Raw genomic sequence first — 25,092 nt, forward strand, 5'->3', positions numbered from 1 at the left:
TGGCACATTTAAGCAATTAAACAGTTTTAAAGACACTTTGGTGATTTTACATTTCTTTGTTTTGGTTTGAAACAGGTGAAAGGTGGAAATACCAAGCAGAAATTGAGAAATCCAGCCTGGAAGTGTCCAGCTGAAATCAATTTACAATAGTTTGAAAATGTTTCTTTCCGAGCCATCAGTCACATTTCTGTAAATGTGCAGTAACTCCCCTGCAGTTGCTGGATCTGACTCTGCTTTTCACTCACCCCATTGTAAATCAGGAGTAACTCCAGTGTGTAACCTGTGCGAGTGGCATCAGAGCAAACTCTGCAGCCTCTACACCTGCCAGAATGAGGGTCCGTCTACACATTAATCCCTGCACCTGCGCAGCTGCAGCACTTCAATGAAGACACTGCTTGCGCTGCGGGGAGAGCTTTTCCTGTCAGTTGAGCCACCTCCCCCAGAGCTCTGCCACCAACATAGCACTGTCTACACCAGGGCTTAGGTCAGTGTCACTAGGTTGCTCAGGGGAGTGGATTTGTCCTTGTACAGAGGTAAGATTATAGCACAGACATGGTGTGAGCAGGTGATGCAGCTACACCTGAGCTGTAAAGCATTTGCTGTGCAATGTCTGATTTGCAATTACCACATACCAATTACCTGTTGTTTTTCCAGGAGGAGCAGTGGGAACTTGAGATCACTGACAGCTTTAACCATAGGACATAATTGGATTTTGTGCAGTCTTCTTCTTTGCTTTTAGGGACGCTAAGGCCATGTCTACGCTGGCAAATTAAAGTGCTCTAACTTGCTGGCTCAGGGGTGTGAAAATCCCGCTCCAGCCTCCAGCACAGCAAGTTTGAGTGCTTTAAAGAGCTGGTGTGCACAGGCTCCCAGGACTCGGATTTGCGTGTCATCCTTGTGCAGGGGCCATGCTAATCTTCTCTGTATCATTCCAATTTTAGTATATGTGCTGCCCAGGACTTGGAGCTATTCTCCTTGTGTAGGTGTATTACCAGGAGTGCTGGGAGAGCTCACACACATATGGCAGTGCTTTGATGTTTCTAGCGTAGACACAGCCTAAGTTATTGTTAAAAGTGCCATCTCTCTTCACTGTTTCCCACCCACTAGGGTGACCAGATGTCCTGATTGTATAAGTACAGTCCCTATTTTGGGGTATTTTTCGTATATAATCTCCTATTACCCACCACCGCATCTTGATTTTTCACACTTGCTGTCTGGTCACCCTACCACCCACAGTTGTACCTGTGGAAGAGTCTGAATTGTTGGCATCCCTACAATACCCATCCAAAGATGCGATTTTCCTTATTGCTAGTGATAGTGTCCGGGCTTCCAAAGAATCAAGAAGAGTGAAGAATTTCCTTATTCTGGGGACAAATACGTAGATATTGTGACAAAGTGGGAATTTTTCATAATGTTTTGTTTGAATACTGTGTGTGCCTCAGTTTCCCCTATGTGCTGCATGGTTAAATAGGTGGGTGAGTGGGAAAGGTTGTAGGAAAGGTTGTCACTGATGCCTGGCTGTCTGAGGCTTGGCCTCATGCCTATGGAGAGTCTGAGAAGACAATGGCCGACTCCAATTGCCCAGATATTTGGTACCTAGCAACTAATAACCATGGCTAACCCCTCTGCAGGAAATCAGCCGGCTGGAGACCAAAGGACTAAGGAGGATGGCCCGGTGACTGTTTCCCAGGAGCAAGAACAAGGAATGGAGAAGGGGCCCTTGAGGCCAGTGATGAGCTGCCAAAATCTTAACAACCGGTTCCCTATAAAAAGTTCTGATTAAAGGGAGGGGGGAGTGGAGGAGGGGTCAGGTCTGGGGGAGACATACCGTGGGGCCAGGGACCCCTGCAGGGCTTGGGGCAAATTGCCCCACTTACCCCTCCCCTCCGGCAACCCTAGAGCTTGCAGTCTCCTTCCCCCTTACCTTGCCAGCAGCTCAAAGCAGCAGGGTGATTCAGGAACTCAGCTGAGCTGCTCAGCTGCTGGCCATGCTGCAGCTCTGCAGGGGGAGATGCTGGGGGGAGACACCCTCATGGGGTCAGGGGCCTGGGTTAAATTGCTCCACTTGCCCCCCCCTACGGCCCCGGAGCTTGCAGCCTCCTTGCCTTGCTGGCAGCCCACAGCTCAGCGGAGCTGCCCAGGGTCAGTCCCAGGAGGCGGTGAAGCAAAGGGCTTTCCCCAGACAGTGTGACCCTACAGGGAATGACAAACTGAAGGGGATATCCCAGAGGCTGTTCCTGAGCCATTTGAGCATCAGACCTGTGGATCTATGACAGATACACGTACAGGATACTGTGTCTATAAATAGTTTTAGTCACAATATATACATTTGGCACAGATTTCGAGAGCAAATCTTGCCATTCAAAGATTGTGCTGGAATACAATTAAGATTGGAACAGCGTTTCATTTTAAAGTCAAATTTTCAAACATGTCCCTAAAAAACCCGGATAAATAATCAGATCAGCTTGGAAACTGGGATGGTCATTCAGGGACTAGAGTAGAACCTGTGTTACAAATCTGAGCTCATTTGATCAAGGGCTTCTTGACATACAGCCAGGGTCAGCCAGAGACAAAGGCATTAAAGCTTGAGCCCATCACTCTGAGATAGAAACTATTGTTTTAAAGAAAATTGGATTTTCTTTAAATGAAAAATGTTGACGTAGTAGAATTTTTAAGTTGATCTTTGGACTTTAAAAACATTTTTGTAATGTCATGTATTCTTATTAGAAATCTTTTGTTGGTTTTCAATCAAAAAGGTAGAAGGCCACTGATGGATAATTTTCTCTGTGCCTGGGAACTTCCTAGCAGTGGAAATCTGTCCATGGCAGCTTTTCCACCACTGGTGTAGTGGGAAGGCAGAGGCATGCTGAGGGTGCGAGCAGGAGTCGTTGTGGATTCCCCACTGGTCTCAACAATTTTGGCCCCACACAGCTCAGAATTGCACCAGAGCTAGGTGGCTGGAGAAGCGGATCTCAGAGTGGAGAAGCAAGTCCATAAGCTACCTCGCCTTGGAAGACAGAAAATTGTTGCTAGCAATGAGATCTACCCATAGGGAAAATATCTAAAGAGATATTACAGTTCAGAACCCTAATATAGATTTAAAAGCTGCACGGGCGTGTAACGAGGCGGTGTGGGTTGACCTAGGGAGGGTCGAGCCCCGCCAGACGCTGGAAGAGGCGGGGCCACAGGGCACTGGACCCGCCCCTCAGAGGATCAGGAGGCGACCCAGAAGTATAAAAGCCGACCAGAGGCGCTCAGTTGAGCCCCAGCCGCTGTCGGGAGCAGACCTGCCAGAGGGTGCTCGTGACTGGGAAGCTGCTGAGGCCCAGGGCCGTTGCCCTGACTGGCCAGAGCTCCCCCGCGCCCGCTACGAGGAGCTGCCGGAGCCGCCCTGTCGCTGCTGTTACCCCGAGGAGCCCCCGGAGCGGGCCTGGCCAGACTTCCCAGAGGTGCTGCCGGATCTACCACCCAACTCCAGCTGGGAGGGGCCCAGGCTACTGGACTTCCCAGGGGCTGACGCCACCGACCAGGTAGGCCCAGAGGGGGAGATTGGCAGTGGCCCAGGGGCAGCCGACCCCAGTCAGGCTGCTGACGTACCTGAGCCCATGTCAGTGGGTTGCGGCCAGGATCCCCACTGACCGTCAGCAGTGACAGCCCTCCTAGGGCCCCGGGCTGGGACGCCGTGGAGTGGCAGGGCCTGCGTCCCCCCTGCCACCCTTGCAAGGGTGGCAGACTCCCCTTCCCCCTGGCCTGAGGAGGCCATTCAGACTGTTGTATGCTCAGCCCTGAGCCAAGAGGGCCTGAGCCTCTACAACTGTGTGTTTGGTGCCCCGCCCGACCCAAGGGCTGGGCCCCTTTAAACTGTGCCACTGCTCGGTCCTGCATCAAGGGCTCGAGCGACCCGAGCCTCGGGCGAGGGGGCCCTCAGTCCCGGGACTGAGGGCCTGAGGCCCCCGAGCTGACTTTCTGTTTACTCCGCCCTGTAGCAGAAGGCTGGAGTCCCAAGCGACTGTGCAACGTCGCCTGACCCTGACGAAAGGGCAGACTCGGACAGCGTGTAGTGAGGCCGGTGTGGCTCCCCTCCTCCCCAGGGAGGGTTGAGCCCCGGCCGGGCACCTTTACAGGGTGTTTGATATGAGCCAGCTCATCAAAGATGTGATAAATGCAATCCCCATCACTTAGGCCGGCCGGTTTTCCCACAGCCTCAGCCAGTCCTCAGGGATGTTCTGGTCCTGCTCTTTTTTGAGGGGGGCAGCGTGTATCCTGCCAGTTTGCTGCTGACCAGCTCGCCCCAGCTAGGGATTAGCTACTCTGTTCCTTAACCCTGTAGTGGCCATGACTGAGTGGGCTTTATACGCCCATCTCTCTCCTCAGATAACAGGGTGGTTTACTCAGAAATTGCACTGGCCTGAGAAACAAACACTCTGCATTCAGGCCTGCATCCCTGAGGGCTGGAGTACAACAGCCTAACACAGCTGCATGAGGCCTGGGTTCAGCAAAGCACTTGAGCACACGTGTGAGTCTCATTGGAGTAGAGGGCTGTACCGGTACCTCCAGGTACACTGGGGGCCTGTCTGAATGGTGCACTCAAGGTCACACCGGGAGCAGGGGCAGGGTGCTCCTAAAAATGGCATCCCGAACTATAGGGCTGCAGCCACGTGGAAAACAATGGATGAGGTGAGCGTGGCACCTGCTGTCACCCCAAGGGGGCAACATTGAGACAAAACTCTCCCCTGCACTTAAATCGGCCTCTCCCAGAACTTCTCCCCAGGGTGTGTGAGCCGGCTGGCTCACTGGTTAACTGTCTCCCAGGACTTGTGGTAATATCGAAGCAAATAACACAATGAGAGAGGAGAGTCCGTCTCCTCAGCAACCCCTCCCCACACGAACACCCCTGGGCAGGGAGTTTCAGAGCCTGGCGGAATTGACTTGGTCTCATGCTGTGAAACCTAGACAGTGAGGGGCGTCTCGGTCCCTTGGCTCAAGCCCAAGCGGGTATGTCAATGTCCAAGTGAACTGACCCAGGTGCTAAGACCTGCTGCTGTGGCGGGGCCTTTTTTGTTTCTGTTTTTTGCTGTGTTTTCTCTCCCCTCTCTCTGGACAGGGAAGATAAAACTGTTGCTTTCTCCCCTAGGCTGCAGCTCTTTACCAGAGCAATTGTGGTCAAAGTGCCATGGCTGAATGTCAAGTACCTTCCCGGCGTGTGCCTGCTGCGTGCACAGTCGGCAGAGGTGGATCCGGCTTTCTACGACAGGGTGATACAATTTCATGCATCACCCAGAATTCAGAAGGTCTGGAGACAGCTCCCCAAACCATCACACCAACCCTCCCCCAGAACACCAGGGAAGCGGGGAAAGAACTGTGACTCCCTGGCCAGTGGGATCCCTAATAAACCGTAGGCATTGATTACATTGACAAGAGGGACACAGAAATAGGACATGGGCCAAATTCTCTGGTGGTGTAAATTGGAGCTACCCCAGTAGAGAGTTTGGCCCCATATCTGCTCTGCCTCCTACAACGACACTTTTATCTTTTGCAAAATGGGCAAAGAACTCTCTGAGAGAGCCCGTTGCAAAGCTCTCGCCCTGTGACGGCAGAATTCCTCTGCTAACATTCGCTGCAGGTGGGGGAAATCAAACTTGTCAGGGGCCCAACTAGATATAAGGAAAATGTCTGTTTCTCCTCCCAGGTGCGATATATAGTCCTCTCTGATTATCTGCAGGGTACTCTCCTCACAGATGTTTGTTCTCTGTGCAGATGCCACGTCGAAGTCCACTTTGGAACGGACAAAGTAAAACGTCTTCCCCAGTGATCGAATCTTCTCCACAAGTCTGGCGTCGATGTCTGTGAAGCGCCCACAGGAGATGATAATGAACAAGTCATAACGTCTGACGTGACGTTGCTCAAGGAAAGTATCTAAGCGACAGTCCATTGTCCCGATCCCTGGCAGGTCCCATAGCATTATGTTGGGGTTTTTGGGATGTGAATAAGCCTTGGGCTCCACCATCGTTTCTCCCAGCACTCCAGTCTCAGCAGAATCTGCATCATGTTCTTTCAGACCCCGGGTGGCATTGACAAAAGATGACTTTCCAGATCCCGCCTCTCCGACTACAGCAACTTTGAGCCTTTCATTCTTGACTGCCTCACTGACCTCTTGCAGCGCGGAAACCAGCCCTGTCGGGTTATTTGTCGCAACAGCAGCTTTTAGCTCTGCAATTTCTCCTTCAGAGAGCGTGTCAAAATCTTCCCAAACCACATCTGTAGCAGCTCTTCCCTGCTGTTCATGCTCCTGAACTGGCTGACAGCCTTAAGGAAAAGGAACGACACATTTCAGTTATGGATAGATTCGTTTCCACAGGCCATATACAATCAGAACTAACAGCTACACTCAGTAGGGTCTCTCATCAATAGGAACAAGATTCTGCTGACATTTAAGGAGGCTGCTTTTGTCACATGCGAGAACTCCAGCTCATTATGACCCTGATTCAGCAAAGCTCTTGAATCTTTTACTGAATTCTCCAGAAGCTCTGGACATTTGGGGCCTGGTGGTTCTTTCACCAGACCTGGCACATTTGTCCCCTTTCCCACCCTGCAAAGAGAAACATTTGTCAAGGGCCCCCAACCCATCGTCAGAAAGGCCCTTTAATATACAAAGTTATCCATTGTCAAGCAGTGGAACTATGGCAGATTGAAGAGGCTTCAGTATTTACATAAAATCACTAGTAAAATACTAACACTGGGGCCAAATTTTACTTTTTAAATTCTTAATTTCCAAGATTTTCCAGATGTCAAATTAACCTCTGAACTTCTGGAAGGCTGTTTGTTTTTTAAATAGCAATATCCAGGGAACCCCAAAATACTCCCCCTCCCCAGTAACTGGATGGTAGAATTAGCCCTGCCTGTCACTTCAATCAGGTCTGTTGTCACTGAGAGTCAACGGAAGTTAGGTTCCAAAGGACTTCAGGCATTCTTGAAAATTGGACTCAGGCTCCTAAGTCACTTTGGCACATTTGAAAATTTTAACCATGATCTCCTGACTTGCCCTCCTGAGGATACTGAGGTGTCCAGGGCCAGATCCTCAGTTGGTTTAAATCAATGTAATTCTGGATCTAGCCCATTGTCCTCAAGCTGGTAGAAGATAGAACGATTCCTGAGCCTAATAAACGAGTGGCTTTGTCCCGTCTTAATTCAGCTAAACATCAAGTGCTGCTAATGCCAGTGGCTGATTTGGTTACAAACCCCCAAAGCATGAAAAAACACAGTATTTTACCCAAGGAGCTGGAAGACTGTGTGTCACCATGTTCCATGACTTGAGAGCTTCTATGGCGTGTGGTGGTAGCATCTCCACAAGGCTGGGAGTTCAAGTCCATCACATAGAAAGTCCATCACATAGAAAAGATTCACATTTGGGGAGAGGAAAGAAAATCTGGGTTAGGACGGAGCTACGGATCTGCAGCTGTGCTGCACTCGACATGTGGATTGTTTGGAATCATAACAAGGGGACTTTCCATGAAACGAACACCTTGTTAAATACCAGACCTCCCTCCTGGCTATCTTTGTGTATTTCACTCTTCTCCTCTGACCTAAATGCATCGTGTGTGACACAAGTGGCACTTGATAGGTGGGTGGACTATCTGTTCTGTGCCAGATAGGACAATTACAAAGCCCTCCTTCTCAAGAGCATCTGAGCATCTCCCAATCATAAACAAAATTACTCTTGCAACCTCTTGTGAGATACTGTCTGTGACACTGAGGGAGTTGAAGGGTGGGATTTCCAAAAGCACTTTAAGGACTGAGGAGCACAATTCCTATAGAAAGGCCCTTTTGAAAAGCCCTTCCACAGGGGCTCACTCTATGTGGCAGAACCAGGAAACCCCAACATATGCAAACAGAAAGGAAACAAAAATGTCTTATGTCTCACCCGTAAGGAGCTGGCAGGTGGTGGTAGGACTGTGTTTGGATTTGATGACTCACTGGCTGTCAACGGGTTTGACTCAGGCTGGTCTCTGTCCTTCTGCCGTTTCCATTGCAACCAAAACATTGATTTATGCAGCAGGAGAGGATGGTGCTTCTTAATGATCATAGACATTATTAATATTAACAAAACTAAACACAAGACACAGGACACAACTAGTGTTGGCTGATCACTCACAGAGTCTGTAAAAGACAAACAGAAAACAAAATAAACACTGTGGTGGATGCTATTAGCATATTCACAGCCCTTCCCTTCCCATCCCTTGTGCAGCCTAACATCTGGTTAATTTTATCCCAGATGCTGCACATTAAGCAGGTTTCCTTGAATTATCTGCAAGGCCTCTTCCTTGTGTGGCTATGGTCGGGGTCAGAAGCCAGAAATGCACGGATGGCTCATATTGACACTAGTGGGGAAACAGGGACAGTCTGGACCACAGCTATGGAGGTAGAACCTGCCGAGGCTGGGGGAAAGGCTAAGGTTATATCGAAGGAGATACCTCAAGTGCTTTTCCCAAGCGTAGGAAACCCCTTGGAGCTTGTACAATATGCTGTCCCGTACCTTCGACCGTAACTTGCATCCGCACAGAAAACCGTCCCTGTTCCAGCTGGACGTGACAGATGTAGAATCCCTCATCCTGGCTGCGAACTCTCCTTAGCATCAGGGATGCATTTCCCTGAGAGAACCTCTCCGGGTGGAGCTGTGTTCTGCCCTTGTAAGAGGCATCTTGTCTCTGCAACTTATCTATCCCATTACAATAGCTGTGAACCAGGAGATCCGGCCCCTCGGTTTCTTCCTTCTTCCAGGTGATGTTCAACGGCTGGAGATTTAATCCGCATTCAAAGGGGCAGCTCAGGATGACGTCCTGCCCCAGCCGAGCTACGATGGGAGACTCCATTTCACTCTTCCCTGAGCAAGGAACAAGAAACAAGGCTCAGGATTATTTACCCCAGCTCCAGAGGCACAACAGACACCCAGCACACCCACTACAGTCACACTGCCTTCAACAACTTTCCCAATCCACCACATTTACATGACACACATGCACAACACACAATGCTAAAACAAACAGCACACACAGACCTTCCACATTAGTAAGAAGACTAATAACGTTATACTACTTAGCATTTTCTGTGCAGTAAAAAGTTTGCACCCACCTACCATTTCCTTCAACATTCACATCCACAGAAAGGCCTAGAACATCACCAACCCCCTGCTTGGTTCTGAGGGGGATTTGAACCCATGACCTTAGGAACTAAAAGAATGCAACGCTGTCATATGAACTGAAGGAACAACTCCAACAGTTGATACCATTAGTAGGCTATTATCTCTTAGGGATACAGCCACTAGCAGGGGGCAAAGCCGAGCACTATGCTTGTGTGGGCTAAACCTTTGTGGGAAAACATAAGGCGACACGGTGACTGAAAGTCAAGGCCAAGTGCTGCTAGTGCAGACACAGGCCATGTCTGCGCTGGGAGATGGTTGCGCTTTAACCAGACCTGGCTCTGCTGGGTGATCACATTGTGCACAGTGAGTGACTGCATCTCAGATGCTCTGACAGGGACACAGGCAGAGGAAACCTACTTAGCACGGCCAGGGACATCTTCTGGGTTGAGGTTCCCAGCTCAGAGGTGACGTAGCAGAGGTAGGAGCCCTCATCCTGGAAGCCCACAGCCCTGAGTCGCAGGGACGCATTTCCTTTGTGGATTCCCTCTGGGTCCAGCTGCGTCCGGCCCCAGTAAACCTTGTCCTGTCCCTGCCACAGGTCCCTCTGCCCATAGTAGCTGTGAACCAGGAGAGCTGCTCCCTCGGCTCTTTGCATCTTCCAGGTGATGTTCAGTCGATAGAGTTTTAGCCTCGGTATGTGGTGGAAGATACAGCCCAGAGTGATGTCCTCGCCATAGTGAGCTGTGATGGATGCCTGTGCTCCAGCGACTCCTTAAAGAGAAGCAAAGGTTGGTGTGGGGAATCGTACCCCTAGTTCATAGTGTAGACAGGGCCTATGCTGGTAGAAGTCTCTAGTGGTAGTGTAGTGTATAGCTGCAGTGGCATAGAGGGGTTTAGACTAGTACAACTAATCCTGTATATGAAGGGGAACACATTAGACCAGTGTGAGGCAGTGTTACCCCAGAGTCAGTACATGTGCTCTAGGCGCTGTCCCAGTATAACTGTATCAATGGAAAAGTACATACATAACCAACATACGGGGCAGCGCTGGGAGGGTGGGGTTTGCGGGAGCTATAGCCAGCACAGAATTTGCCTTAGATCCCTGTACCCACCCTTCCCAGAGCTGGGTGCCCTGCCAGCAGCCCCCAGCCACTCTCTGGCCACCCATCTCCTGCCACCACAGCAGCCTCCCCTTCTTTGGGAAGCTGACCCATGGCTGGAGCGGCACTAGGGGACTCACCAGAGGTGGCCGTGATGGAGGTGGGGTGGGGCAGGGAGCCTATTTGTGATGCTGCCTCTGGCTCAGGAGTGGGATCTATGGCTGCTGTAGTGTTCGAGCTTAAAGAGACAGGGCACTGACACACTCACTCAGGGGCACACTAAGTTTCCCTCACACACCCTCCCCAAAACACACACCTCTCTCTCTCACACACACACACATACACACACACACACACACACACACACACACTTGTATTATTGTTGGTACTTCCTGTTGAAATACGCAAGGCAGATGTATTCTCTGTAATTTTATTCTTTCAAAGTTTGAGGATTACCTTCCTGCTATTTTCATTTTTGACTGGTCTGTGCAGGTCATAATTTTATTTCTCTCTTGCGCTTAATTTAATTCTTTGAGTAGGGAGTTCTAAAATACCTGACCTGTCCTGGCTGCAGCAATTCTCATTATTATTTTTATTACCATACTGTGCCTTGTCATTCATTATTTAAAGCGGTACAATCAAATAATAGTGTCCTTCTACCATGGAAATTTAACCTGTACTCACCTTGGCAATGCCAGTTTAAAGACACTAATAGGCTTTAAATAAATTAATGGAGATATCCTATCTCCTAGAACTGGAAGGGACCCTGGAAGGCCATTGAGTCCAGCCCCCTGCCTTCACTAGCAGGACCAAGTACTGATTTTGCCCCAGATCCCTAAGTGGCCCACTCAAGGATTGAACGGACAACTCTGGGTTTAGCAGGCCAATGCTCAAACCACTGAGCTATCCCTCCCCAAACACATAATTTTACACAGTGTGCAGGTGAAGGCCACTTATTTTCAAATTGTACTTTTTAATACATCTGTAAAATAACTTAAAATTCTTAGCAAAATAAACGTGGTTCCTAGTCTGATACTAACAGTAATGATGGCGTCAAACGTTAGTGAGTCACGTACATGATACAAACTGGGAAATGACTGCCTAGGAAGGAGCACTGCAGAAAGGGATCTGGGGGTCAGAGTTGACCACAAGCTAAATATGAGTCTATGGTGTGACGCTGGTGCAAAGAAAAGCAAACATCATTCTGGGCTGTATTAGCAGGAGTGTTGTAAGCAAGACACGAGAAGTCATTCTTCTGCTCTATTCTGCACTGATTAGGCCTCAGCTGGAGTGTTGTGTCCAGTTCTGGGCACCGCATTGCAGTAAAGATGTGGACAAACTGGAGGAAGCTCAGAGAAGAGCAACAAAACTGATGAAAAGTCTAGAGAACGTGACCTATGAAGGAAGATTGAAAGAACTGGGTTTGTTTAATCTGGAGAAGAGAAGAATGAGAGGGGACATGATAACAGTTTTCAAGTACATAAAAAGATTGTTACAAGGAAAAGAGAGGTAAATTGTTCTCGTTAACCTCTGAGGACAGGACAAGACGCAATGGGCTTAAATTGCAGCAAGGCCGGTTTAGGTTGGACATTAGGAAAAACTTCCTGTCGGTGTGGTTAAGCACTAGAATAAATTGCCTAGGGAGGTTGTGGAATCTCCATCTTTGGAGATTTTGAAGAGCAGGTTGGACAAATACCTGTCAGGGATGGTCTAGATAATACTTAGTCCTGCCTTGAGTGCAGGGGATTGGACTAGAAGACCATGCAAGGTCCTACAATTCTATGATTGTGATTGCTAAACATAAATGCTAAAATTGTTAGAAAAACAAATTCCTGTTCTTAATAAAAGAGAAAACAACCCTTAATCACATATGTTAAAAATATGTGAATAGGATTTTAGTGGAATGAAAAACATTCGTCGGGCTCAACGGGTAGTGATCAACGGTTCCATGTCTAGTTGGCTGCCAGTATCAAGCAGAGTGCCCCAAGGGTTGGTTCTGGGGCCGGTTTTGTTCAATATCTTCATTAATGATCTGGCGGATGGCGTGAACTGCACCCTCAGCAAGTTTGCAGATGACACTAAACTGGGATGAGTGGTAGATATGTTGGAGGGCAGGGATAGGATACAGAGGGACCCAGACAAATTAGAGGACTGAACCAAAAGAAATCTGATGAGGTTCAACAAGGACAAGTGCAGAGTCCTGCACTTAGGAAGGAAGAATCCCATGCACTGCTACAGACTGGAGACCTAGGGGTTATGGTGGATAAAAACTGGATATAAGTCAGCAGTGTGCCCTTGTTGCCAAGAAGGCTAACGGCATTTTGGGATGTATAAGTAGGGGCATTGCCAGCAGATCAAGGGATGTGATCATTCCACTCTAGTCAACATTGGTGAGGCCTCATCTGGAGTACTGTGTCCAGTTTTGTGCCCCACACTACAAGAAGAATGTGGAAAAATTGGAAAGCGTCCAGCGGAGGGCAACGAAAATGATCAGGGGCCTGGAGCACATGACTGACAAGGAGAGGCTGAGGGAACTGGGCTTGTTTAGTCTGCAGAAGAGAAGAATGAGGGGGGATTTGATAGCTGCTTTCAACTACCTGAAGGGGGTTCCAAAGAGGATGGATCTAGACTGTTCTCAGTGATGGCAGATGACAGAACAAGGAGCAATGGTCTCAAGTTGCAGTGGGGTAGGTCTAGGTTGGATATCAGGAAACACTATTTCCCTAGGAGGGTGGTGACGCACTGGACTGGGTTCCCTAGGGAGGTGGTGAAATCTCCTTCCTTAGAGGTTTTTAAGGTCAGGCTTGACAAAGCCGTGGCTGGGATGATTTAGTTGGGGTTGGTCCTGCTTTGAGCAGGGGGTTGGACTAGATACATCCTGAGGTCCCTTCCAAACCTTATATTCTATGATTCTATTAAGTGACTAAAATAGAGTACATAATATCAAGAACACAGAGTGCATCTGTGAGAGAAAGTGAGCAGATTTTATGTAATTTTATTCATGTCTACTAAAGATCATGTACAAAGTATCAAATGTCTGTTTCTGAGATCTGCGTTAAAGCTCCAGAATGATGCCCATTGGTGTTTGTCTGTGTGTGTGTGTATGTATATATATTCTTTCATTCTAAAGGAATTACATACAATGCTCCTGTCAGCTAATTCCTAAGTTGTTATCTGCAAAAAACCCTGGAATCACAGTTAAAGATACCCCCCCAAAGATACCTCCCCCCAAAATAAATCTGAAATGGCACCACTGGGACAAACCGGGACCAGCTAAACCAAAAAAGGGGGAGCAAACCCACTAGGGAAATGGACAATTAAAGTGAGACCACATTGCTCAAGAGAAGCAGGAGAGTGAAGCAGGAACAGGAAGTAACTACCATAGAGAGTCCACAGAACCATCAAATGCAGTGACCAGCCAGGGCTCATTCCCACCCTGCCTCTGACCATCTTGCATCTGCAAGAGAAGGAGACAAAATGCTCCGATTAGCTGCATTCCAGACACCAGCCCCTGGGAACAACACTCACACTGGCCCTGCAGTCCCGGGATCCCTGCAGCCCCACTCACCCCAGCGCAAACCGGGAGTCACTCTGCTGAAAGCAGCTTAATTGGGCCTGATTCTTAGTCATGTCCTGGCTCCTTCACCGGGGCCTTGCAGTGAGCAGAGAGTTGTAAAGGGGACTTAGAGTGACAGAGTCAGGATGAACAGCTTTAAATCAGGGTAAGTGGTATTGGTGTGCAAAATGGGCCAGATCCCAGCTGGGGTCAACCATCCATAGCTCCACTGGAATGAATGTGGTTATGCCAATTTACACCTAACCTTTAATAGGGGTCTATAGAAATTACACTAACAGCTCTAACAGACTTAAAAGTGGCCATTTTTCAGACAAAAAAATCTCCAAAAACAGACTTCAGTGAGAAACTGCAGAACTGGAACTAATTTGCAAACTGGACACCATCAAATTAGGCCTGAATAAAGACTGGGAGTGGCTGGGTCACTACAAAAAGTAATTTTCCCTCTGTTGATACTCACTCCTTCTTGTCAACTGCTGGGAATCTCCCTCCCTTCTGGTGTCTCTCGGCATCTCTACCTCTTCTCAGTAACATGGAAAGTGAATCTAAAACAACAATAAAAACATCCTGCAGGATTGTTGAAATCTCTCAGTGCTCTCACAGGACTAGAGAATCAGAACAGTAGAGCTGGAGCTTGTCACCTGTATGTCACCAAACGCATGACCCTCCTGACCACGGATAACCCCCAGTGCTTAATTTGTGCCAGGGCTTGGCAGTTCAGACTGGTCCTGCTCCTCTGGGCTTGCTGCATCAGTTATGAATGGAAAAATATTGCTTAAGCCCCAGCACCTCTTTCATTACAAATTAAGCACTGTAACCACGCCTGCCACCACCAATTTGCTGGTGATGTTTGCAAGTTACGGCTAGCAATTTCAAGAGTGGCCACTTCACCTTTTCAGAAGGGTTATCTGGCACATGACGCTCATAAGCATCTCAGGCTCCATCCGCACTGCAGCTGGGTGGTGTGACACCAGCCCAGGAAGATGAACTCACACTAGCTTGAGCACAGGAAGCAGAAGAACCATGTCTGGCAAAAGTCACAAGGGCCAAATTCTGCTCCCAGCCTGGTGTAAATCAGGACTAAATGAGATTAGGGTGGGGGAAGGGTACTGCCCTGTGTGGGCCACTCTAGGCAGGATCTCTACAGTTTAGTGGCAAGGGAGGGAACTTTGTGGAGGAAGAATACTATAGCACGGGAGGTAAGTTCCCCATAGTGTTCCACCCCTCTGTTTCCCATAGCACCGCATCCCCACCCCTGTAGATCCAGGCTCTGCAATTTTACTAAAGCTGGCGGGAGAGCAATCAGGATCCAGAGGACACTCCCGGTTTACTGCAGGTTTCTGGCTGTTCAACCCAACTACCATGTACGTTAAAGCCCATTTCCACAAGGGGACTTTGGCCTCTAAATTAATCTTAGATGCCTAAATCCAGGACACACAAAACCCCTGAACTGCTGCTGCCTGACCCCATGGGCACCTGAACTCACCCCATGCCCACGTTTCTCCTATAGAATTCCCTCTGTGCCCAAGGTTCTGTCTGTTGATATGCGCATTGCAGAAAGCCTAAACCCATCTAAGTCATCAAACTCAGGTCTGTGGTGCTAGACTGGGTAGGTGTGCTCTGAGCATGCTCACTGGATTGATCCCATTGGAAATGCAGAGGAGGACTTCTAGCCCAGTGGTTAATGCACTCGCCCAGGATGTGGGAAATGCAGACTAAATTCCCCCCTCTCTGCTTGATGCAGTGAAGAGATTTAAACGGGTTTCCTACCCCCTGTCAGGCAGGTGCGCTAACCACTGGGCCATGAGATAAGAACCTAAGAATGGCCATACTGGGTCACAGCAATGGTCCATCTAGCCCAGAATCCTGTCTCTGACATTGGTTGCTGCCAGTTGCTTCCAAAGGCAACAGGGCAATTATCCATCCCCTGTTGTCCTGTCCAGTTCCCTGCAGTCAGAAGTTTAGGGACACCCACAGAATGGGGTTGCGTCCCTGCCCATCCTGGCTAATAGCCATTGATAGACCAGTCCTCCATGAATGTAGCTAATTCTTTTTTTAGCCTAGTGTGATAAATGAGAGGGGTAGCACCCTTGTGTCACTCCCCAACCATTCAATTAGCTGTAGAATCCTCCTTAGCAGCTGTACCCGAATTGCTGGACCTGTAAAGGGTTAAGAGGTGAGCTTAAAATGAGTTGGCACCTGACCAGGGAACCAATAGGGAGGCTGTACCCATTCAAATTGGGAAAAACTGATGGTTGTGGGGGTCTTTTGTGCTGTTGGGCCAAAGAAGAGGGGCAGCAACATGTTCTAAGGTTTGGGCCAGGTATAAGAATGTCACCTAGAAACTACTCCTTTGAAACCCCAGATATGTAAGTAGATCAGAGAATGTCTAGTTAGATGCGTATCAGAGGGGTGTTAGTCTGGATCTGTAAAAGCAGCAAAGAATCCTGTGGCACCTTATAGACTAACAGACATGCATCTGAGGAAGTGGGTATTCACCCACGAAAGCTCATGCCCCAAAACGTCTGTTAGTCTGTAAGGTGCCACAGGATTCTTCGCTGCTAGGTAGATGCGATCAGATTTAATTCTTCATTTTGGGCTTGTGGATTCCTTTGTGCTAACCCCAGATATTTTTGGTTTGTTTTTGTTTGCTTGTAACCTTTAAGATGGACCCTAAGAAAGACATTTTTGGTGTTTAATCCCTAAGAGCCTGCGTTTTCAGATGTGATTTCTTTCTATTTTTAATAAAATGTACCCTTTTAAGAACACGAATAGATTTCTGTGTCTCAGGGAGGGGTGGAGAAACTGACGGGGCCTCAGAAAAAATCATCTCAAATGAGATTTTTTTCTGGCTTGGCAAAAGGCAGTTTTCACTTGGATGGTGGCAGGTTTGTGTGTGTGTTTGGGGGTTACTTGCTGTGTGCTGAGCTTGTGTTTGTCAGTCTGTTTGGTTGGTTTGTTTGTTTGAAGGACCGTGTGCTGTAGCTGGCAGTTGGAGGTGGAGCTACTAGGAAGGTTTGAAAGCTAGAAGCCTCTGGTAATTGGCTGAGCCTTAACCAGTGGGCGGGGCATTCACTCAGGCCAGGGCTTTATAAAGCTGCGCACAAGCGACCAGGGAGCTTAGCGAACAGGAGCTGCAACAGGGAGTTTTGGAAGGGAGGGGGGGGTCCCTTGTCGGTCTCATCTGTGACCCATTGGTCCCCTGAACCCATAACCTGAGCCACATCCAAAACCTTTCTGTTTACAGCAGAGAGGAGCGGACAGGGAGCTGTAGACGGGAATTTGCGAGAGTTTGACAGAGGGAGGCTTACAATGGTGAGGAGGACCCGCAACACCTGTGCCAGCACTGCTTCTGTCTCCTCCACCTGCGCCTGTAGCCAGACAGAGCACCAAAGCATGGATGCTTTTACCCAGATTCTGGTGTGGGCTTGCAAAGACTGTAATTTGCAATTTCCACTTACTGATATCCAGGCTGGGGGTGGCATCCAATGTGAAAGGTGCCTGCTGGTGGAATCTCTCAGGCAGCAGGTGGGAGAGCTACAGGAGGAGGTGGCCAGGCTGAGGAACATCCATGTCCATGAGCAATTCCTGGACAGTATCCATGTGGAGACAGCTGACGGTGCTGTCCCAGTTGACAGGACTACCGACACTCCAGTGGAGGAGGAGATGCCTCAGGGTGTATCTGACACACCAGTGGAGGAGGAGGCTCAGGGTGGACACAGCCAGCTGGTTACTTCTAGCAGCAGGCAGTGCTCCACCGCTGCTGCGAACCCTCCTGTTGTGGTAAAAGATAACCATTATGCTCTTCTTGATACAGGAGAGAAGGAATCACCCCCAGCAGTTAAGGGGGTGAAGCCTCGTACCCCTAAGGCTGGGAGGTCTGCTGCCACCACTCGTAAAAAACATAGGGTAGTGGTGGTTGGAGACTCTCTGCTGAGGGGGACGGAGACACCCATCTGTTGCCCTGACCGTTCATCCCGGGAGGTATGCTGCCTGCCAGGGGCCCGTATCCGAGATGTTACAGAGGCATTGTCGAGGATTATCCGGCCTTCTGACTACTACCCCATGCTACTCATCCATGTGGGCACGAATGATACTGCGAGGTGTGACACTGAGCAGATCAAGAGTGACTACAGGGCTCTGGGAGTACGCGTGAAGGAGTTTGGAGCACAGGTGGTATTCTCTTCAATTCTTCCTGTCGAAGGTAGGGGTCCGGGCAGAGACAGATGCATCGTGGAGGTGAATGCCTGGCTGCGAAGATGGTGTCGCCAGGAGGGCTTTGGCTTCCTCAACCACGGGATGCTATTCGAGGAAGGACTGCTAGGAACAGATGGCGTTCACCTTTCGAAGCAGGGAAAGGCCTTATTTGCGCACAGACTGGCTAACCTAGTAAGGAGGTCTTTAAACTAGGTTCGACGGGGACAGGTGAGCAAAGCCCACAGGTAAGTGGGGAACAAGACCTGGGAGATGGGTTGGAAACAGGAGGGAGCACGGGCTATAATGGCAGAGAGGAAGGAGGGTCAGGGCAAAGCTGGGAGGCAAGATCAAACCAGTATCTTAGATGCCTTTATACAAATGCAAGAAGTATGGGTAATAAGCAGGAAGAACTGGAAGTGCTAATAAATAAATACAACTATGACATTGTTGGCATTACTGAAACTTGGTGGGATAATACACACGACTGGAATGTTGGTGTGGATGGTATAGTTTGCTCAGGAAGGATAGACAGGGGAAAAAGGGAGGAGGTGTTGCCTTATATATTAAAAATGTACACACTTGGACTGAGGTGGAGATGGACATAGGAGACGGAAGGGTGGAGAGTCTCTGGGTTAGGCTAAAAGGGGTAAAAAATACAGGTGATGTCGTGCTGGGAGTCTACTACAGGCCACCTAATCAGGCGGAAGAGGTGGATGAGGCTTTTTTCAAACAACTAACAAAATCATCCAATGCCAAGATTTGGTGGTGATGGGGGACTTCAACTATCCAGATATATGTTGGGGAAAATAACACCGCGGGGGCACAGACTATCCAATAAGTTCCTGGACTGCATTGCAGACAACTTTTTATTTCAGAAAGTTGAAAAAGCTACCGGGGGAAGCTGTTCTAGATTTGATTTTAACAAATAGGGAGGAACTTGTTGAGAATTTGAAAGTAGAAGGTAGCTTGGGTGAAAGTGATCATGAAATCATAGAATTCGCAATTCTAAGGAAGGGTAGAAGGGAGTACAGCAGAATAGAGGACACTGGATTTTCAGGAAGGCGGGATTTTGGTAAGCTCAGAGACGCTGATAGCAAGGTCCCATGGGAATTAAGACTGAGGGGAAAAACAGCTGAGGAACGCTGGCAGTTTTTCAAAGAGATGCTATAAGGGCCCAAAGCAAGTTATTCCGATGGTTAGGAAAAGATAGAAAATGTGGCAAAAAGACCCCTTGGCTTACCCTTGACTCTTGCGTGACCTACAAAATAAAAAGGCGTCATATAAAAACTGGAAACTAGGTCAGATCACGAAGGATGAATATAGGCAAATAACACAGGAATGCAGAGGCAAGATTAGACAAGCAAAGGCACAAAATGAACTCAAACTAGCTCTGGGAATAAAGGGAAACAAGAAGACTTTTTATCAATACATTAGAAGCAAGAGGAAGACTAAGGACAGGGTAGGCCCATGCTCAATGAGGAGGGGGAACAGTAACGGGAGACTTGGAAATGGCAGAGATGCTTAATGACTTCTTTGTTTCGGTCTTCACTGAGAAGTCTGAAAGAAGTGTCTAGATAGTGAATGCTTACGGGAAGAGGGTAGGTTTAGAAGAGAAAATAAGGAAAGAGCAAGTAAAAAAATCACTTAGAAAAGTTAGATACCTGCAAGTCACCAGGGCCTGATGAAATGCATCCTAGAATACTCAAGGAGTTAATGGAAGAGGTATCTGAGCCTCTAGCTATTATCTTTGGGAAATCATGGGAGACGGGGGAGATCCAGAAGGACTGGAAGGGGGCAAATATAGTGCCCATCTATAAAAAGGGAAATAAAACAACCCCAGGAAAACTACAGACCAGTTAGTTTTAACTTCTGTGCCAGGGAAGATAATGGAGCAGGTAATCAAAGAAATATCTGCAAACACTTGGAAGGTGGTAAGGTGATAGGGAATAGCCAGCATGGATTTGTAAAGAACAAATCGTGTCAAACTAATCTGATAGCGTTCTTTGATAGGATAACGAGCCTTGTGGATAAGGGAGAAGCGGGTGGATGTGATATACCTAGACTTTAGTAAGGCATTTGATACGGTTTCGCATGATATTCTTATAGATAAGCTAGGAAAGTACAATTTAGATGGGGCTACTATAAGGTGGGTGCATAACTGGCTGGATAACCGTACTCAGAAGTAGTGTTAATGGCTCCCAATCCTGCTGGAAAGGTATAAACAAGTGGGGTTCCGCAGGGGTCTGTTTTGGGACCGGCTCTGTTCAATATCTTCATCAACGTTTAGATGTTGGCATAGAAAGTACGCTTATTAAGTTTGCGGACGATACCAAACTGGGAGGGATTGCAACTGCTTTGGAGGACAGGGTCAAAATTCAAAATGATCTGGACAAATTGGAGAAATGGTCTGAGGTAACAGATGAAGTTCAATAAGATAAATGCAAAGTGCTCCACTTAGGAAGGAAACAATCAGTTTCACACATACAGAATGGGAAGAGACTGTCTAGGAAGGAGTATGGCAGAAAGAGATCTAGGGGTCATAGTGGACCACAAGCTTAATATGAGTCACAGTGTGATACTGTTGCAAAAAAGCAAACGTGATTCTGGGATGACTTAACAGGTGTGTTGTAAACAAGACACGAGAAGTCATTCTTCCGCTTTACTCTGCGCTGGTTAGGCCTCAACTGGAGTATTGTGTCCAGTTCTGGGCACCGCATTTCAGAAAGATGTGGAGAAATTGGAGAGGGTCCAGAGAAGAGCAACAAGAATGATGTAAAGGTCTTGAGAACATGACCTATGAAGGAAGGCTGAAGGAATTGGGTTTGTTTAGTTTGGAAAAGAGAAGACTGAGAGGGGACCTGATAGCAGTTTTCAGGTATCTAAAAGGGTGTCATCAGGAGGAGGGAGATAACTTGTGCACCTATTAGCCTCCAATGATAGAACAAGAAGCAATGGGCTTAAACTGCAGCAAGGAGATTTAGGTTGGACATTAGGAACAAGTTCCTAACTGTCAGGGTAGTTAAACACTGGAATAGATTGCCTAGGGAAGTTGTGGAATCTCCCATCTCTGGAGATATTTAAGAGTAGGTTAGATAAATGTCTATCAGGGATGGTCTAGACAGTATTTGGTCCTGCCATGAGGGCAGGGGACTGGACTCGATGACCTCTCGAGGTCCCTTCCAGTCCTAGAGTCTGAGTCTATGAGCATTACCAGCATGGAGTGGCTAATATTATTTTTTTGGAGTCCTTGCAGGCCCTACCTTCTGCACTCAAAGTGCCAGAGTGGGGAAACCAGCCTTGACACCTAGTTATACCTTTAGCCTTCATGACATCCCCAAGCAATGAGTTCCACAGATTGACTGTGCATTGGGTCAAGTAGTACTGCCCTCGTGTTTTTTTTAAACCTGCTGCCTGTTAATTTCATTGGTGACCCTGGTGGTTGTGTTATGTGAAGGGGTAAATAACACTTTTCTATTCACTTTTCCTTCCATTCTTAGAATCACAGACATGTAAGACTGGAAGGGACCTCAAGAGGTCACATAGTCCAGTCCCCTGCACTCAAGACAGACTATGTAATAACTAGGACCATTCCTGACATGTGTTTGTCTAATCTGTTCTTAAAACTCTCCAATGACAGAGATTCCACACCTCCTAAGCAATTTGTTCTGGACAGTTAGGAAGGGTTTCCTGATGTCCTAAACCTCATGATTGTGCAGACTGACAGTCTGATATGGGTGGCTTTAGTGCATCGGCGTAACGAGGCGCTTACATTGTCTGGAGACAAATTAGCATGTAAGTACATGCACAAATCGGTTGACGCAAGGCACCTTATGTCAGCCTAACTCTGCAGCACAGACCAGGCCTCAAGCTCTCCTGGTGAAGCTTTGGATCAATAATTAAAGAGTGACTGGGCCAGACAGAGGGTGCATGACAATGACTGTACAGCTCTGTGGTTACAGCAGCCACCTGGAACACAGTGTACAGTCCTGCTGCTCCACAGTCCCATAATTATTTATTCACCATGGAACAACTTCATCTGGAGAGACTGGGGGAACCTGTATCAGCACGTCGCCTAGTGCCAGGCTACTGCAGCTGCAGCTGGCAGGTATTTGAGCTAAGATATAAAAGGGAGTGGGCTAATGACGGGGCATTCTTTGCAGGAGGCCAGTAGCTCTGGAACACACTGGCCATTGCAAAATAGCCCAGGGTTAGTGATCTGGTGAATTTTAATTCTGGTTTTAAGTATCAGAGGGGTAGCCGTGTTAGTCTGGATCTGTAAAAGCAGCAAAGAATCCTGTGGCACCTTATAGACTAACAGACGTTTTGGAGCATGAGCTTTCGTGGGTGAATCAGGTGCATCTGAGGAAGGGGGGTACTTCACCCACGAAAGCTCATGCTCCAAAACGTTGTTAGTCTATAAGGTGCCACAGGATTCTTTGCTCCATTTCTGGTTTTGTAGCTTATGGCAGGGCACACAGCACCCTGGATGGGCAGCCTTTAGGCTTTTGCATGCAAAGCTTATATATTAATGCAAACAATTTTCAGAGACAGTGAAGTGGCAGCAAGACATGCCCTGCCCCACCCAAAACCTTAACAGTTAGAAATCAGAAGTTAATAGAAAGTCTCCTACATTCCTTGTAACCTCACACTGCCTATCGCAGTCAGGTGTGCTGCTGATCCATTGCGACAAGGGTGTGTGAGGTACCTGTTCAAACTGAATTAATGAACTAGTTTTAAAAAGGAAATGGCAGCATACAGAGCTAGAACATCCTTTCCCATGGATTATTAGGGAGGTCTGAACCCTGGTCCCACAGCCCATGTCTACACAGTGAAAAAAATGCAACAACCAGAGCAGTGAGTCTCAGAGCCTGGTCAACTGACCAGTTATCTGTACAAAGCCCGCCAGCTCGAACAAGACAGACTGAGAACGACCCAGGCTAGCCTAGTCAAAAGCCTGTTGGTTTGGGTGCCCTCCTGCAAGATCCCAAATCCAAATGCAATCCCTTTTCCACATCAAGCAGAGGGGATAACTGAACCTGAAGCTATAGGCCAGGTGTGAGCGCTAACCACTGCGCTAAAAGCTACAAGAAGACCACTTCCCCTTCAGACAGCTATTTTGTGGTGCCAGCCAGAACAGTTAAAATGTTTCAGTAACCTCAGAACGAACCATTTTGTTTCAAAGCTACTGAAACATTCAGATTTGTTTGGTTCAGTTGAAACTGTTCGGTGAACTCAATATGAACTTGCAAATAGTTCCGAGTCGACCAAAGCTGCCTTTGTTGGCAAATATTTTATGCCAGCAACGCTTTGCCCAGCTGTAGCTCAAAGCCATGTCTCCACCAGGCCCTCGCTGCTTGCCAGGACTCCAAGTTGCTGATCAGACCCTGGATTGTGCCCAAGTTTCTCCAGCACCGAGGCTGCACCATCCCAGGCTTGGCAATGGAGACAAGTCCCCTTTGCAGCTCCCCCCAGGCTGGGGAGAGAAGGCGGGGGGGCGTCACTAGTGCTGGGGAAATAAGGGATTTCTCAGTTTGTGGCAAGTCTGAAAAGTCGGGAGGGGGCAGAGGGAGAATTTGCGGTTGAGCCAAACCCAGAACTGTTTGAAATGCTCAGGTAAATCAACACGTCAGTAGTTCTGTATTTCTGGGACAAAAGAAAGTTTCGTTTCACTTTTGCACCTTTTAAAAATCATTTTGGAATTAAAAAAAGGGGGAGGACATTTGGAAACAAAAAGCTGCTTCCGGCCAAAACAATTAAAGGTTTCATATGGAATACGTCAAGGGGAAACATTTCTGGCTTTTCCCAGCAGTTCGGATGCCCTGGCCCCCGCCTCCCCCCACACACAAACGAACAATTTGGAAAAAAACAACCCGAAATTCACAAACCATTTCAGGGTCGCCGAACATGGCCGGTCAGGAGGGTGGAGTTAGTGTTCTGGGGCGGTAAAGATGGAGTAGCTAGAAGCTGTTTTCAGTCAGTTGTCCCTTCAACGTTCAGCTGCGAAGAAGCTGCTTAAAGGACTCCGAGAATCAATTTCACTAACCCACCCTGCAGCCGAAAATCTCTTACCTTCCACCCCTGAGTGCTGCCATGCCTGGGACCCTCTCGGACAAGCCGTGTGTGCTTCGCCCCCCGCTTCTCCCTCTTCCTGTAAGTGACTAACAGCAAAACTGAAAGTAACACTGAACCAGCACGTGGCAAAAGTCAGATCTAAGTTCTGTGAGCTCCACCCAGCCACTTTTCAGTTGATTTAAGGGGGTTAGATCAGTGTGGGGGGGGTCCTGCATTGTCCTCTTTGCTTCTACAAGCAGCAGGGACTGGAATTCTGATCCCACTACAGTGGCTCAGGGCTTGGCTACACTGACACTTTACAGCGCTGCAACTGGGGTGTGAAAAACCACCCCCCTGAGCGCTGCAAGGTACAGCGCTGTAAAGCGCCAGTGTAATCAGGGCAGCAGCGCTGGGAGCCGCTACACCCGTAAGGGATGTGGTTTACATGCAGCGCTGGGAGACCTCTCTCCCAGCGCTGCCGCTCGGACTACACTCACACTTCGGCAGCGCTTTGAAATTCCAAATGTAGCCATACCCACAATTTCTTTCCCTTTCCCCTGAATCTCCTTAGCTGTGTGGTCTAGAATCAACCTGCGCAGAGCTCTGGCTGTTACTTGGGGGTCCATTTCTTTTTTCCTGGCACATTTAAGCAATGAAACAGTTCTAAAGACACTTTGGTGATTTTACATTTCTTTGTTTTGGTTTGAAACAGGTGAAAGGTGGAAATGCCAAGCAGAAATTGAGAAATCCAGCCTGGAGGTGTCCAGCTGAAATCAATTTACAACAGTTTGAAAATGTTTCTTTCCGAGCCATCAGTCACATTTCTGTAAATGTGCAGTAACTCCCCTGCAGTTGCTGGATCTGACTCTGCTTTTCACTCACCCCATTGTAAATCAGGAGTAACTCCAGTGTGTAACCTGTGCGAGTGGCATCAGAGCAAACTCTGCAGCTTCTACACCTGCCAGAATGAGGGTCCGTCTACACATTAATCCCTGCACCTGCGCAGCTGCAGCACTTCAGTGAAGACGCTG

The 25,092-nt window shown here is 48.2% G+C and overlaps 1 protein-coding gene and 1 pseudogene across 1 annotated transcript; both read right to left on the reverse strand.

Moving 5' to 3' along the window:
• Nucleotides 1-846: 846 nt before the first annotated feature.
• On the reverse strand, nt 847-960 carry LOC115640637 (annotated as a pseudogene).
• Nucleotides 961-3,884: 2,924 nt separating this feature from the next.
• Nucleotides 3,885-24,169, reverse strand: LOC115640530. The gene is made up of 8 exons (XM_030543368.1): nt 24,080-24,169; nt 14,274-14,358; nt 13,620-13,696; nt 9,557-9,910; nt 8,534-8,881; nt 7,922-8,157; nt 7,271-7,352; nt 3,885-6,306 (listed from the first exon to the last, which is right to left on the reverse strand). Exons 2-8 carry the CDS (start codon nt 14,345-14,347, stop codon nt 5,513-5,515), a joined length of 1,965 nt encoding a protein of 654 aa, XP_030399228.1. The 5' UTR covers nt 14,348-14,358; nt 24,080-24,169; the 3' UTR covers nt 3,885-5,512.
• Between the last annotated feature and the right edge of the window lie 923 nt (nt 24,170-25,092).

Source organism: Gopherus evgoodei, unplaced genomic scaffold, assembly GCF_007399415.2.
Source record: "Gopherus evgoodei ecotype Sinaloan lineage unplaced genomic scaffold, rGopEvg1_v1.p scaffold_31_arrow_ctg1, whole genome shotgun sequence".
Lineage (NCBI taxonomy): Eukaryota > Metazoa > Chordata > Testudines > Testudinidae > Gopherus > Gopherus evgoodei.